This window comes from Pelodiscus sinensis, chromosome 1 (assembly GCF_049634645.1).
Source record: "Pelodiscus sinensis isolate JC-2024 chromosome 1, ASM4963464v1, whole genome shotgun sequence".
NCBI lineage: Eukaryota > Metazoa > Chordata > Testudines > Trionychidae > Pelodiscus > Pelodiscus sinensis.
This window is the reverse complement of record NC_134711.1, coordinates 288,676,160-288,689,155: the sequence shown is the minus strand read 5'-3', so window position 1 is coordinate 288,689,155 and position 12,996 is coordinate 288,676,160. Positions and strand designations below refer to the sequence as shown.

Genomic DNA, 12,996 nt, shown 5'->3' with positions numbered 1-12,996 from the left:
AAAAAGCCATTTCGAAAGTGAAACTATGGTCTAGACATTGTTCTTTCAAAAAGAAAAGCATTTTTCGAAAGATCCTATAAACCTCTTTTTTTTTTTTTTTTTTTTTTTAAAGGACACAAAGAGGGATGTAGTTTTGATGTACCCTTAGTAAATTGGACAAAAGCAAACAGCATGCTGTTTGAATATGGATACATATGAGTGTACTCAGCTAGGAGGAAAGAATATAGGCCATTTTTACAAAATGGGGGACTTTATGCTGGGAAACATGGCCCTGGAAAAGCTTTGGGGGGATGTAATGATGCTCAGTTGAACATGTGATCCCTGTGATGCTGTGGCCTAAAGGGCTATGGTGATCTTTGGTTGCATAAATACAGTAATTTTAGAGAAGTAGAGGTTATTTTACCTCTGTATTTGGCATTGTTGTGTTCACTGCTGGAGTATTGTGTCCAGCTTAAAGAGGTTGATCAGTTGGAGAGGGTTCACCATGAGAATGATTAGAGAGTTAGAAAACATGTCTTAAGCTAAACAGACTGAGTTCCTTTAGTCTATCATTAACAAAGAGAAGGTTAGGGAGTGATTTGATTAGTGTGAATGTGTGTATATATAGTGTGTGTGTGTGTGGGGGGGGGGGAGAAACGAAATTTAATAGACTGCTCTGTAGTGTAGCAGACAGGTGAAATAAAATCCAGTGTCTGGAAGTTGAAGCTAGACAAATTCACACTGGAAACGAAGCATATATTAATGGTAAGGCATAAGTGGAACAACTTACCAATGCTCATGGTGGATGCTTTACTACTGAAAAATTTAAAATCCAGGTAGGAAGTTTTCAATAATTAATGTGTTGTAGAAAATATTTTTGGGGCAATTCCGTGGCTTGTATTTTACAGAAGGCCAGACTAGATTATCACAATAGTCCCTTCTGGCCTTAGCATGTATGCAGTGAAGACTGACTGAGAAGGAATGTAAACCCCCAAAAAGAATTATTTGGTTCCCTAATGTACAATAGAATAAGTATTTCAAAGAAGTATTTAACCTTTTTAAAGTTAAAGGCATTAATTTTTTTGTTTTGTTTTCCAAGTGATGTGTATGGACGCAAAGATAAACTTTGATAGCAATTCATTCTACCGTCAGCAGAAAATCTTTGATCTGCAGGATTGGACGCAAGAGGATGAGCGAGACAGAGATGCTGCTAAAGCAGACCTCAACTACATAGGACTCGAGGGAAACATAGGCTGTCTAGGTATCTATGTTCTACTCACTAGATATTTAAATGCCTTTGATGTACCTGCTGCTAATGGAGTTCTTAAATGTAACTATCTTTCTTGCAGTGAATGGTGCTGGCTTGGCTATGGCCACAATGGATATAATTAAACTACATGGAGGCACTCCAGCAAATTTCCTTGATGTTGGTGGTGGTGCTACTGTACATCAAGTAACAGAAGCTTTTAAACTAATTACATCAGATAAAAAAGTAAGACAAGGACCAGTATTTCAGAATTCTGCACTTTTAAATAATAAATGCTGTATAACCATGCACAGTGGATATTTTGTTTTCTTTAATAGATATGGCTTGTAAAGGTGAGCTACAAAAAGGGGGAGCTGTGCTGTCTTTACTATTTTACTATGGTTAAAGAAGGCCTGAAAAACACGTTAGGTTTTTTTTCCTACAAGTTTCTTAATTTTCTTACTCATCAGGATTGTAAGTCTTGTTCTTTGCCAAAGGACTGCAGAAAGGAGAACTGAAATAGGAAAACTTTTAGCCATCACTTGAAGGGACAATCGTTTGTATTTAAATCATTCACAGAGTCTTTTCTCAAAATATCTGTCAATTGCACAGATTTCAGACAGTTGTGATGTAATTCCCAATAGTTCTTTAGTTTTTTTCCTAAGTAGTTAACTGGCAAAATCAGTGGAGGACACCAAAAACTTTTAATATCCCTGACAGGAAGGAGGAAATAGAAGAAGCAAATCCTATTCTGAAGAAAACTTTCAGGGTTTTTTTATAAAGACTTTTTTATTAAAAGGAGGTGGTTGTTAAATTCCTTTCTTTGCAGGTAAATTTTTAGTGGGAATTTAAAAATACTCCTTTACAAATAAAATTAGAACTTTCTAATAGAATTAGAATAAAAAAAGAATGAACAAATAAATAAAAACTATGTAATTTGAAGGCAGGTTAAAGATAGCAAATTTAAATAGAAAAATTATTCTCTAGGGGCTGCCTAAAGTCATTTAGATGCATTTTAAACATAGAGAAGATGCATTTTTACATATATTCAGAATAAACAGTAAACAACTTACCTTCTAATTATCTTTGCAGTATCAGCTCTGGTGTGCTTTCTTTAAGTGAATGTACACTTAGCAGACTCAAATGAATAAAATGGTAACTAGATCCTCTTTTTCGAAAATCACATCTGTAGTACTGTGAGCAAGTACAGAAATGCTGTTATTACCTTTTTAAAAAATCCTTAAAGCTGTTGAATTGTCCTTGCTGAATAAACTAAATGGTTTCAAACCAGGCTGTCTTGTTTTACAATGACACTATATAATTTCGGTATTGCTAAAGAAATTCTACTTTATTTGTATTAGGCTAATAAGGAATTTCCTTGTTTTAAAAGGAATTTGAAACAATGAATGATGGTACCGAGTTAGGTAATGTTTCCTCTATGTTGTTCTACCCATGTGCAGAATAAATTTTGTTGTGTAGAAAGGCATATGTGGATGTGCACCACCAATAGAAACACATACTACTGGGGTGTAGCCATCTGTGGGCACTCTGCTAATGAGCCGGGCAGCACCTGAATCTCTCCTGGGCAGCTGCCTAAGCACTCAGCTTACAGGGAACACTGATGTTAGGACTCTTGTCAGTCTCTTGAGTACCAAACTTTCTATTGGGTCCATGCTGTGGTGCAACAGTGTTGCAGAATTTCAGACTTAAATTGTAACAGCTGTTTTCTGACTTGTAGGTATACTTCAAGATTCTAAGGTGCTTTTTGGTGACATAGTAATATTTCAAAATAAAATCATTTTAATAGCTGGTCTGGAAGGTTATGAATGTCCCAGTACTATTTTGAAGAGCTCCAGGATCTTTGTACCAATGTTGGGATTATGTAAATTTCAGTAGAATGTTAATTAAAATTAACTGACTATAATTTTGGGCAGCATGAGGAAGAACTCTAAGACTTCCCTAATGGTAGATGCTTACTGATGCATAGGAGTAATACCACAAAGGAAAACTGAATGTATTTTATACTCTGCACTAAAAACTTTTCAATTAAAATTCGAGGCCTTCACCTACTCAGTTCTTGCTCACATTTTCTCCATACTCATCCATGGAAGACTTTTTAAAAGATCACTCTATTCATCCCCTTTCCTCCAAACTTCTTTCCCTGAATCCCCCAATCCTGATTTTTCCTCCTGAATTAAATCATTCCATCAGTGTGCTCTATTTCAAGGGAGATCACAGAGCAGTATTGCCCATGATTACTCATCAGTATCTTTTTTTGGATGATTGCATCTCTTCCTGTACAATGGAGAAGAGCTTGAAGAGAGTCACTAGTGCTTTTGCATATGAAGTACCCCTTTGACTTTGTATTATCAGTCATGCTGACAAATAGTACTTGGTATCCATGGTATCACTGCTTGCTTGTTCCATCTCCATTGAGGGTTAAGGCTGCAGTGAAAAGGGCAGGCTGGCAGACAGAATGGATGTAAGTTGTGATTCTGTATAATAGTGGGGCACTTTACATATGAAGGGAGAGAGTCTTACAGTTAAGAACAATATCACATTTAAGCTATATAGCCCATAATCTTTTGTGGGTTGCTGAGTGAAGAAATCAGATGGGTAGTGACAGTTGCACAGCTGGAAGGTTGTAGGTGGTGAGAAATCAGTGATTCCAAAGGGTTGGAGGTTGCAGGAAGCTGGGAAAAAGGTAGGTAATGTATCCCTGGGCAATAGGTGAGGTGGAGAGGAAGCAGAAGTGCGCAGGCTGGTGGTAAGAAAAAAGGAGACTAATACAGTGATATGTGGTGCATTAAAAGCTTGAGATGGGTGTGAGTTAGTAGGGGAAGGGGTGCTGAGCCAACTCTGGAGAGATGAGAGCTGACAAGCTTTGTGTAATCAAATGATTGAAGCATGATAGGAGTATTGATTCTTAGTTCCCACCCAGCGACCTTGGTGCACTGTCATGTTAAAATCAAAGTTTTGGGTAAAACACTTCTCTGTTCCTTTCTGAGGTTATAAAATCAAGAGAAAGTAGGTAACATTACTCCTGCATAGCTCTTCAGATGAAAGATTCTTCAAAGTGTTTTCCATCGACATTCTTGTTATGAAAGTTCATCGATAGCCTACTTATTGTTGTAAACTCTCAAGTGGTAGTTCAATGTTCAACATACTATGGGTTAGTAACTACCCAGGTTGGTGCTTGGATGGCTTGCTGTCAAAACAGTTCCTTGGTAAAAGCTGAAATACCAATGCCTGTCACCACTATGTGCAGGGATCCCAAAATTTCATGTTTGTTCAAGCACTCCACAGCAGGAATTGATAGGAACCATACTAAACTGTAGTAGACTTGGCTCAAGCTTGTCTCCTTTTAAACCTGAAAAACACTTTGCCTGATGAGAACTGTTGAGATTATAGTCTTGATATAAGTTGACCAGTAGCAATGGAATGATTTCATCAACAATATTCAGTAAATCCTTGGTGTAACCTCCTCCTTGAGCATGTTCTACACACGTTGAGATAATGTTTGGTCAAGGACCAAGCAGTCATGGTGTAATAATCTCTGTAAACAATGTTCCTTCTAATCTTTTCCATCCATATACGGATTTTTTCCATCCAAGTGCAGAATATTGTTGTGCACTGAGGCATGTATAAATGTGCACCTCCAATAGAAACAAAAAAATCTAGCTGAAGACACTCTGCTAATAATTGGGTGGTATTTGAATCTCTCCTAAGTGACTGCCCAACCACCCTGTTTACAGGAAATCCCTACCTATGAAGTATTTATTGGGAGTACAATTTCAGGTATTTAATTTTTTGTAAAAATCAACATTATTTTGAGGTATTCATTTAAAGAACAAAAGAATCTACACATTTTAGACATTTGGCTGGTTGAGAAATTATACTTGCATGCAGAGCTGCTAATGTAAATTTAATTTTGTGAAGAAAGACTTTCTTGTTTTAAGTGTTAAATGATTGCCATTTAACTGCTAATAAGGTCACTATTCTTACCATTTTTCTTTGTTAATCTTGTTCTCTAGGATCATAGCATTTGAAGGGCTTTAAACTTTAATTTCAATGTATGCAAATTTAAATGCAAATTTAATTTCAGTATCTGAAAATTTAAAGAATTGTCTTCTGTGGAATCTCTTCACAACAGGCTATAACTACGGTTTTAAAACTCATGCATGGGAATGTCCTCAGATATGACATCAAGGTAGATCTGACCAAGGGGAACAACTAGCAATGTTTCCGTATGAATTGGGGAGTTAGGGGGGAGAGTTTTAGCCTGCTCCCTGTCCTCCCTAAGGGCACTTGGGGGAGGTAAGCACCCCTAGCCAGCCCCTTTTTCACCTACCTGGTTATTCTGAGTCTTTTCTATATGGTTTTATGTGAAGTGATCCCATTCCAGGCATATCCCATTTTCATGTAACAACCAAACCCTCATAAAACCATACACAAAAGACAGAATCACTAGGGACTGGCTGCGGATACCCCCTCTCTGTCTAGGACCTGCCCGGTCCTGAACCCCACTCCCCGGGGCGCACTTTAGGGAGGGTGTGAGGATGGGAAAGAGCACAGTTTGTTGCGTTCCTCACTCTGCCTGGGGAGCAAGGAGGCAGACGAATCTGGACCTGTCCCAGCTGGTGGACATGCACCCCACTCCTGGCTGTGCCTGCTGAAGATGTAGTGGCCATGGAGAGGCACTTCTCATCTGGCCCCAAGCTGCTGCCATGAGAGAGGGCTGAGAGAGTCCTCTCTCTGCAGGGCAGCCCAGATACTGAACCTCTCATCTCTATCCCCATCCCAGAGCAATGATTTCAATGAAGAGAAACAAAAATTTAAAAATTAATTAAGTTAAGGACCTGAGCAACACCAGATAAATCTTCTTGTAACAGATAATTGCCTCACCCACATTTTCTCCTTCTGAGACAGGCAGTCAAGGTCTGAAAGTACTTTTAACCCCATGTAGCCCTGGGCTTGTTACTGTCTGAGCTTGGTTGAGGGGATAATATTTGAACTTTTTAATTTTCATTAATTTAAAACAGTTTCAATGAGCATGACTTTTTTAAAGGGGGCTAAAATGCAGAAAAGCAACTACTGTTTAAACTGTAATTTTTCTTTTTGTTCTAAACTCAGTTTTTTGCCTGTTTGCTTCTTCTACCCTCCTATATATTGTGTTAAAACATCTTTTGTGGTGCTGAAAACCCCAGTATAGTAGCTGTTCTATCCTTTATCTAAGAAAGTAAAAATGAACATTGCAATATGCTGAAGTATTTGAAAATAACTTGTTAGAAAACTTACTGTCACATTCTCTATTGAGTTGGGCATTTTGTCCTGTTGAACTGGCCATTTGCAGTAGCTTCATACAGACCCATCTGATGGAATGGGTTTAATCCACGAAAGCTCATGACCTAATTTGTTAGTCTGAGGTGCCAAAGGACTGCTCATTGTTTCATACAGACTATATAATAGAGCTTGAGAAGAATTATTCTCATTTTTCTGTACCCCAACCCTCTTACTCGCAATCTAACTTCTAACATTAAATGTAATCTACAAAGACATGGTGGTAAATTAAATGACCTTCAGTCTAGGAAAGCATGTTCATCCTTTCTTCTAATGTAAGTCCTTCAACAGAGTTTATTTTACAAGTGACAAGCCAAAGTATTAGTTTGGGGAATGCTTCTAGCAGGATTATTTTGAATTGGAAGGCCTAACTGTTGGGAAATGGAACAGTTATTACATTGATTTTAATAGCTGAGATTTAATCTATTTTGTTTCTCTAAATTCTTCAGAGAATTTTATGAGCAAGACTACCAAGAAAAGTTATAGTGCAGTCATTCTTAAATTCTTGTTAAGAGATTGAAAGGTTTTCCTTTGGTTTGCCTCTTATTTTGTTAAACCTCCTGATTTGCAAGAAGCTAATTCTTTATGAAGGGAATGGTTATTTGTCCCTGGAACTCTTGGTATATTAATGGGCAAATAGAGAAACTTTCCAAAAACACAAATAAGTCAAAGATGCTCTGTGAAACTTAAATGGTAAGCATCATTGAGGCATATATTTGCCAGAGTGTTGTAAGCAAGACACGAGAAGTAATTCTTCCACTCTACTCCATGCTGATTAGGCCTCAACTGCAGTATTGTGTTGAGTTTTGAGTACTATGTTTAATGAAAGATGTAGATAAGTCCAGAAGACAGCACAACAATTATAAAAGAACTAGAAAACATGACACACATGGGAAGATTGGAAAAATGGAGTGAGTCTGACTCTGGTGAAGAGAAGACTGAGAAGGGAACATCATAAAAGGTGGTTACAAGGAGAAGGGAGAAAAATTGTTGTCCTTAACCCCTGAGGCTATGATAAGAAACAGTGGGTTTCAATTTGCAGCAAGGGCATTTCAGGTTGGACATTAGGAAAATCTTTTTAACTATTAGGATTGTCAAGCATTGGAATAAATTGCCCGAGGAGATTGTAGAATCTCCATTATTGGAGATTTTTAACAGCAGATTAGACAAACATCTGTCAGGGATAGTCTAGAGAACTTAGTCCTGCCATATGTGCAGGAACCTGGAGTAGGTCACTTTTCAAGATCCCTTCCTGTCCTCCTATTCTATACCTTACGGTACAGTAGAACTCTATTTATCTCATGCTCCCATTATCTGGCTTGCCATATAAACTTAACAGTGCACATAGGCAATCTCTCCTGTTGGTACATTTCCTGTTCTCTGGATTATCTGAATCTTCAATTATCTGATCTGTGCCCAGTCCCAATTAGATCAGATAAATGGGATTCTGATTACATTATTTTAGAGACCAATAACTTGTCTGCTGAATATGTCTAGAAGAAGAGCAAAAGCTTTATTAAACCATGTGCTTAGCATTCCATTTCTGAGACTTGAATTTTTAGAATGGATTTGTTGCCCATTTAAGCAAACTGAATCCCTTTTATCTGATGCAATGATCTATTTGCTGCTTATTAAAATTCTTCATAATGTTTGAGTAGGGTGGTTTTATTGATCTGTGTTCTGTCGTGAAATGTATACTCTTCATGGATGCTTCTCTATATAGGTACTGGCTATTCTTGTGAATATTTTTGGAGGCATCATGCGATGTGATGTTATTGCACAAGGTATCATTATGGCAGTGAAGGATTTGGATCTAAAAATACCTATTGTTGTTCGGTTACAAGGTGAGCACTCTTCAATACTATTCAAATTTAAATCTTTGGATTTATGTATGTCAGTAGTACTTCTTGGTAGGGATGTTAAATTGCAGTTACTGAGTTAACAGTATAGTCGATAGGACTACTATGCAGAGCCACCTGCACTGTGGTTCTGCATTTTAAATGTAGTAAGAGCCGTTGGGCTCTTACTACATTTAAAATGCAGAGGTGCAGAATCTGCACGAGCCAGGACTGCTCAGTCCTGGCTTGTGCTGAATCCAGCAGCCCCTACTCGTGGCCAGCCCTGGTCACTGCAAACAGGGGCTACTTGGTGGCAGCAGCCCCTGTCTGTGGGGGAGGGGGAGCACAGCTCCCCACTGGGACCCCTACCGACATGGTCTGCTTTACAGCAGCCTCCCCTATCCCTCCTCTTCTGCCTTGGGTAGAGAACGGCTGGGGTGGGTGGCAGTCTGGAGCTGGGGTTGGAGGGAACCAGCTTTTAAGCCTGGCTCCCCCCAGCACTGGCTCGTGTCCAACCCCCGTGCTGCTGAAGCAGCAAGGGGGTGCCGCAGGGAGCATGGGGCGAGCGGGGACTCAAGCAGTCCTGCTCTCCCTGTGTTCCCACTGCGGCACTTCAATCTTTGAGATGTAGCAAGACGTGGGGCTCTTACTATATTTCAAAGGGTGAAGTGCCACACTGGGAACCGGCATGAGTGGGGATCCACTTCAGTCCCTGCTGTGCCTCTACCTCCCCTACCCTCTGCGTAGATGGTGCTATCAGAGGCAGAAAGGGGGAGGGAAGTGACTAATCAAGTCACTACTCGACAATCTGAAAAGCTTACACTTATTGGATAGTTGACTAGTCGCTTACATCCATTCTTCTAGATACTGGAGAAATACTTAATCGCAGTGTTTAGCAGTTCAGTTAACGCATAGCCAAATTGCTTGTAAAAGAAGACTATTTTGTAAATAGAAATAATATGTATTAACTAAAATCCACTGTTTTTCTTATTGACGCTATTAAATATTACCCATTTACTAGGGATGCAAAAGGTTAACTGGTAACCTTCACCTTAAAGGGTGAGACTTACCAGTGGCAGTTAACCCATAGCGGATGGAGCAGCTCCCCGCCCACTTTGGGCAGAGAGCCGCTCCAGCCCTGCAGGGCCCATTGCAGGCAGGGTTCCTTTCTGCGGGGAGGGAGAGTGGCCCTGGCCCCAGCCTAGCCCCAGGCCTCCTGCCATAGGTTACACACTGTGGCTGCTGAGTCTGCATCAAAGCCTTCCCTTCGCCTCCCAGGGGGCTGGCAGCCCTTGCCAGCCCTCGCTCTCAGTAAGGAGGCTTTGCTATGGGCTCTGCAGTATAAAGCTAAGCTAAAGTGTTTTTTAAAGCAGTTACATGGTTATCTTTTTAAACAACTTCTTATATCCCCATTGTTTACCTTATTGGGTTTTTTATAAGTATTTAGTTGACATTTTAGAAAAACAAATCTAACTTGCTACTACTGAAAATGCCGCCTTATATATACTGAATTATCTCAATTTTGAGATCTTGGTAGATCGGTCCTGGAGAACTTGATCACCACCTGCACACATTATCTCTGGTTGAAATTGATAATCTGTACAGGTTGGACCTCGCTGTTCTGGCACTCTCGGGACATGACTAGTGCTGAATGAGGGGATTTGCTGGACCAGGGAAGGTCTCTCACCTCATGACCCATGCTGTCACCGGGCAAGGGCTCCAGCCTGTCCTCACTACTGCCTGAGGCCCCCCTGGGGCTCTCTAGATGCCAGAGCACCAGAGTCACAGCTGCGCCATCTGCACAGAGCTTTGCAGCCACTTGGCTCCGTGGCAGGGGCCAGAGCTCCCTGGCGGCTAGAGCCAGAAAGTGGCTGGAGCTCTGCTGTGGCCGGGGCCGAGGCGAGAGTTCCCTGGTTGCTGCTGGGGTCAGAGCTCCATGCATGCTGTTAAACTAGAGCTCCCTGGCTGCTGGGGCCAAAGAGGGCTGCTGGGGCCAAAACTCCCTGCCAGGCTTCTTGTCCTCCCCTCATCTCCACGGGGCTCCCAGCTGAGTTTCTGGTGCCCCCACAGTGCTCCTGCCCTGCCACCAGACCTCCCTGTTCCAGGGCTTTCTGATCCATGCAGGACCAGGGAATCCCAGTTAAGGGATGTACAACCTGTACTGAATTATGTTTAAAACTACTACTCTTTCTTCAGGTACGCGAGTTGATGATGCCAAAGCTTTAATAACAGCTAGTGGCCTCAAAATCCTTGCCTGTGATGACTTGGATGAAGCTGCTAAAATGGTGAGCAAGAAAGAGTTTTTTTGCATAACTCTTCTAAACAGATGCTATGGTTTAACATGAAGTCTTCATAAAGTTATCTTCCCCCAGTCACCTTCAAACAGTAGACCAGGGGTACATCTAGACTGCGGCGCTACTTTGGGATACTGAAAGTATCCTGAAATAGCAACGCCACATCTTTAAAAGTACCCGCTATTTCCTGAAATAGCAGGCATGCTATTCTGGCATCCCTCGTTCCATGAGGGCTAAGGGATTTGTTGGAATAGTGCTTTATTTTGAAATTTGGCACTGTGTACACAGTGCCAAATTTCAAAATAAGCTCTTTTCAATTTAGAAATTGCGTAGCTTATTCCGAGAGAGAGGGTGCTGTCTAGACCCACCTTAGGATAAAATATTTAAAGCCTTGAAGCTATCAGTGTATAATCTGAATCATTTCTAGAGTTAGCCTCTGCTGTTGAACTACTGAATGAGTCTAGTTCTGGAGAGAAGAAACTGGTTACCCACATCCATAAAACACTGAGTTTAAGGGCACAGTGGAAATGTTAAGATGGTCAAGTCCATGGTTTGTCACTAGAATACTTCTGCAGCAGGTAATTTGGGTTTTAGACCTGCATGGCATTTGTGTAAAACATCCACCATCCACAGCGATTGGTGCCATTTTATAAACAGAAATAGGTCTGTCAGTGGAATATTTACTTGTGTTAAAGCATCCAGTTGAATTGAGGCCTATTGTTCTGAGCCATTCACATGGATTAACAAAGGGCATTAATTTTCAAGTGCAATATGTGGTTTTTCTGTTGTTCTGCAATGGGAGTGGCTTTTTTTCCTAATCCACTTTCAACATGGTTTAAACTAAACTGTTAACAGAGCACTTCTGTTCCAGAACAAGAGTTCCGAACATACTACTGTCAGGCACAACTCTTTGTAGACAAATCCCTAGCTCTCTGAAGAACTTTGTCTTGGGACATGCAGCAAGTAGGTGCAACAAACAAATGGAAGAGGGAAAATGAGGGTGATAGTAATAGGATCACATGATTGTACAGAGTTATAAAACTACAAATAAACAAGATGTATTAGTAATCCATGCTCGTCACCTGACATCTTAGCGAGAAACGTGGACTAAAAGTAAGTTGCATATTTTAACTAGGAAGCGATTAACAATTGGAACAATTTAGCAAAGACTATGTTGCATTCTCTGACAGGAAATTTCTTAAATCTGGAATCTTAAATATTTTTCCAAAAACATGCTTTAGTTCCACCAAAGGTATTGGACTTGAAACAGGAATTAAATTCAGAAAACTCCTGTGGTCTCTCACAAATACTATATAATTACAATGGTCTCATCTGGCCTTAAATCTGTTAATCTATTTTTTTCTTTATGGCAAGCTCTTTCTGACATTGCTTTCTAAAACAGACTGTCTAGTTGAACTCCTAAAATTTAGTAATGTCATTTGTTAAACTGTGTTAATATTTCTTTCTCTCTCTCTCTTTCTCCCCCCCCCCCCCCCCCAGGTTGTGAAACTTTCAGAAATAGTGACCTTAGCAAAGCAAGCTCAGGTGGACGTTAAGTTTCAGTTGCCAATCTGATCTGAAGTGTCATGGAAGTGTCTAATGTGTTATATTCTCTGAAATACTGTGTTCTGTGGATTTTTTTCCTCTTTGTGTGTGTGTGTGTGTGGAGAATTTAATTGTTTGACAGGTGCACAAACTTTAAAGTACCTGGTCTTTCATGTTAATATTCAGAATGGTCAGAATTCATGTTAAAGTGTCTATTGCTGATATGTAATCTCTTAGTTGCACTCCCAGCCCTCCAGCTTCTGCTGCAGAATGTCACTTGAAATATACTCATTCATTATTGTCAAAAACAAAAGTTTTTTGTTGGAAAACCGTTTCTACTGAATAAAATATGAAGTTACTTTAGCTGTATATTCACATTGGCTTCTGTCAAGATAAACATGACTAGATTCCCTAGCATTCATAATGTGGAGGAATGTATTGAAATGGTGTTTTTATTGGAGACCTTTATACACTGAGACATAAAGAATGGATTTTAGCGTAATTCATAAATACATTTGAACAAACCCAGCAATATTCTAGAAGTACTTTCTGGATCTGACCAGTTAAATATTGGGACATTGGAACAATCACTACAAAATATACTGTAGCACTTAAATCTTCATGGTTTCTGGTGCTTCTTGAAAAGCATCATGCAGCTTTGTATATGGACAATAAAGTATTTTTCCGAAAGTGACATACAGAGAATTAGAATGTCAGTTGTAAGTTAATAAACTCTTCCAAGAGATCAGTATTA

The 12,996-nt window shown here is 39.9% G+C and overlaps 1 protein-coding gene across 1 annotated transcript in view; it reads left to right on the top strand.

The window, feature by feature from the left end:
* The window catches only part of SUCLA2 (succinate-CoA ligase ADP-forming subunit beta), a 36,683-nt gene extending 23,687 nt beyond the window's left edge, over positions 1–12,996 (top strand). The window contains exons 7-11 of the mRNA XM_075919034.1: positions 1,079–1,240; positions 1,329–1,471; positions 8,289–8,409; positions 10,600–10,688; positions 12,198–12,996. Coding sequence (XP_075775149.1) covers positions 1,079–1,240; positions 1,329–1,471; positions 8,289–8,409; positions 10,600–10,688; positions 12,198–12,272 — 590 coding nt within the window. The 3' untranslated portion in view covers positions 12,273–12,996. The remainder of the gene's footprint in view (positions 1–1,078; positions 1,241–1,328; positions 1,472–8,288; positions 8,410–10,599; positions 10,689–12,197) is intronic.